Below are 2354 nucleotides of genomic sequence, written 5' to 3'. Positions count from 1 at the left end.
TTGCCAGTGCTTCTCTCTCGGTTTGAGAATACCTTTGTTCGACATCTGTCAGAGCTCTACTTGCGTCATCCTCGATACCCCAGGGGTTCCGATCACTTACGATCTCTACACCCCTTTCACTATGAGATAGACCAGGGGTGTAGAGATCGTAAGTGATCGAAACCCCTAGAATATCGAGGATGTACTTGCGTATGCGATGATCTTTTCATCTTGTGACAGTGTAGCCCCTAATCCAACAGGACTAGCATCCACGACAAGTTTTGTTTGTCGTGTTGGATCGAAGTATGACATCACTGTGTCACTTGTCAGATCTCTCTTTAGCTTTTCAAAAGCGTTTTGTTGAGCTGATGTCCATTCCCAGTGTTTCTTGCTTTTTGTCAACTCTCTGAGTGGTTTAGTGGTTGTCGAGTAGTTTTGAATGAATCTACCAACATAATTGGTCATGCCAAGAAAACTACGTACCTCTGTTGCGTTGTTTGGTACCGGCGCGTCTTTAATCGTCTTGATTTTCTTAGGATCTGCTGATATTCCCTCTGCGCTGAATACATAGCCATAGAATTCAAGCTTTTGTTTGTTGAATTCACATTGCTTTTGTTGAGAGTTAAGTTATTCTCCTCGAGTCGCTCGAACACAGCTTTCAAGTTTGTGTCGTGCTTTGCCATAAACTATGATATCGTTACTAACATTCCTCACACCGTTTAATCCTTCAAGGACAGTTCTGGGTGTGTTTTGAAAAATCTCTGCAGCAGATGATACTCCAAAGCTTAGACTTTTATAGCGTCGTAATCCTACATGTGGTGTAAATGTAGTTATATTTCTGGAGTCATCGTCTAGTTCCAGTTGATGATAACCAGCATTTAGATCCAATTTACTGAACACTTTCGATCCGTTCAGGTCAACGATAAGGTCATCAATTGTCGGCGTTATGTGTCGTTCCCTTTGAATAGCCTTGTTAGCTTGGCGCATATCAACACAAAGTCGTATCTCTCCTGGATTCTTAGGCTTTGGTGCTACAACAATCGGAGATACCCATGGTGTAGGACCAGATACTTTTTCAATGATATCCAGATCTCCCAACCGTTTTATTTCTTTTTCGACTTGTTTCCTCACATGGAAAGGAATTCGACGGTGGGGTTGGCTGACTGGTTGAACGTCTGTATCGATGTGTAACTTGATTTTGACATTTTTACACTTTCCAATTCCGCTGAAAATGGATGAATATTGGTCACAAAGTTCATCACATTTTGATTTTGGTTTCACATTCGCAATGGTGGGAATAATTTGTAGCTTGAGTGCTGTTTCGTAGCTAAGCAAGTTTCCGTGTTCTCCTTGCACAACAAAGAATAATCCAGTCGTAATCTTGTTTTTTGTTTCAATGGTAGCTTCAAATGTTCCCAAAAGTGGTAATGATTTTGACGATCCATACGCGAATACCTTTATCTTTGATTTTTTTCAGCACAGTTGTTCCTTTTATCCTTTTGTAGGTTTCTTCAGTTATGATGTTTACACTTGATCCTGTGTCAACAAGAAGCTTAGTTTGGAAACCATTGATAGATACTGTGATTTTGGGTTGGCCAGGTTTTACACTGTTGACTGTAACATCCGTTTTTAACCCAAAACTATATTAATTTTCAGAGTTACTTGAAGTCTCACTTTCCTGATCAATTCGTTTGATGATTTTCTTGTTTTTTTTGCTCTGCATACTTTTGCAAAATGTCCAATCTTTTTGCAGTAATTACAGATTTTCCCTTTAGCCGGACATGGCCTTTCTTTTGGATGGGGAAAATTTCCTCCACAGTTTCTACATATTGTCGAAACTGAAGTCGCCTTTCGATGATGATTATGAAGTCGAGGTTTGTTTTTCCAGAACTGGCTCTTTTTGGCTGTTTGTTAAGCTTATGGACCTCTTCTGACATGCCTGTGTCACGTTGATTTCTTTTCTCTATGACCTCTGCTTGTGTGTCAGCTATTTCCATACTTCGTGCTAGTTGAAGTAGATTATCCAGAGAAATTTCTTCTCGCAACGCTCTTCTTCGTAATTTCGACGAACAACATCCTTGGATGATTTGTGATTTTATTGCCTTTTCAGGATTCACGAAGTCACATCGGGAGCTTTGTTGTCGGAGTTTTGTTGTAAAAGCATCGATTGATTCTCCAGATTCTTGAGAAATTTGTCTAAATTGATAGACCTGGAACTCTGTTGCCTTTTTAGGAGCAAAATATTCCGTTAGTTTTATTTGGGCGTCATTAAATATGTCTCCTGTGTCCTGTAACGTTTCAAAAATGTCACAGACCTCTTCTCCTACGTAGTGCAGTAACATAGCCCTTTTTCTTTTCACTTCTTTAATGTTCAT

General features: G+C 39.7%; 1 protein-coding gene across 1 annotated transcript; it reads right to left on the bottom strand.

Annotated features, from left to right (window-relative positions):
• Positions 1-606: 606 nt before the first annotated feature.
• LOC138308779 (uncharacterized) lies at positions 607-2354 on the bottom strand. Its single transcript, XM_069249794.1, has 2 exons — positions 1705-2354; positions 607-1204 (listed from the first exon to the last, which is right to left on the bottom strand). The coding sequence occupies exons 1-2, from the start codon at positions 2352-2354 to the stop codon at positions 607-609; spliced, it is 1248 nt and encodes a 415-aa protein (XP_069105895.1).

The sequence above is a fragment of the Argopecten irradians genome, chromosome 15, assembly GCF_041381155.1.
Source record: "Argopecten irradians isolate NY chromosome 15, Ai_NY, whole genome shotgun sequence".
In the NCBI taxonomy this organism is placed as follows: Eukaryota; Metazoa; Mollusca; class Bivalvia; order Pectinida; family Pectinidae; genus Argopecten; species Argopecten irradians.
Note: the sequence above shows the minus strand (reverse complement) of the source record. Positions and strands in the feature narration are given on the sequence as shown.

Bases quoted from the DNA above. Each gene is read 5' to 3' on its own strand.
- LOC138308779 (XM_069249794.1), bottom strand. From the start codon at position 2,354: ATGAACATTAAAGAAGTGAAAAGAAAAAGGGCTATGTTACTGCACTAC. The intron at 1,205-1,704 runs GTATGCAGAGCA...ATCCATTTTCAG, and splicing joins AGATTGGACATTTTGCAAAA to CGGAATTGGAAAGTGTAAAA.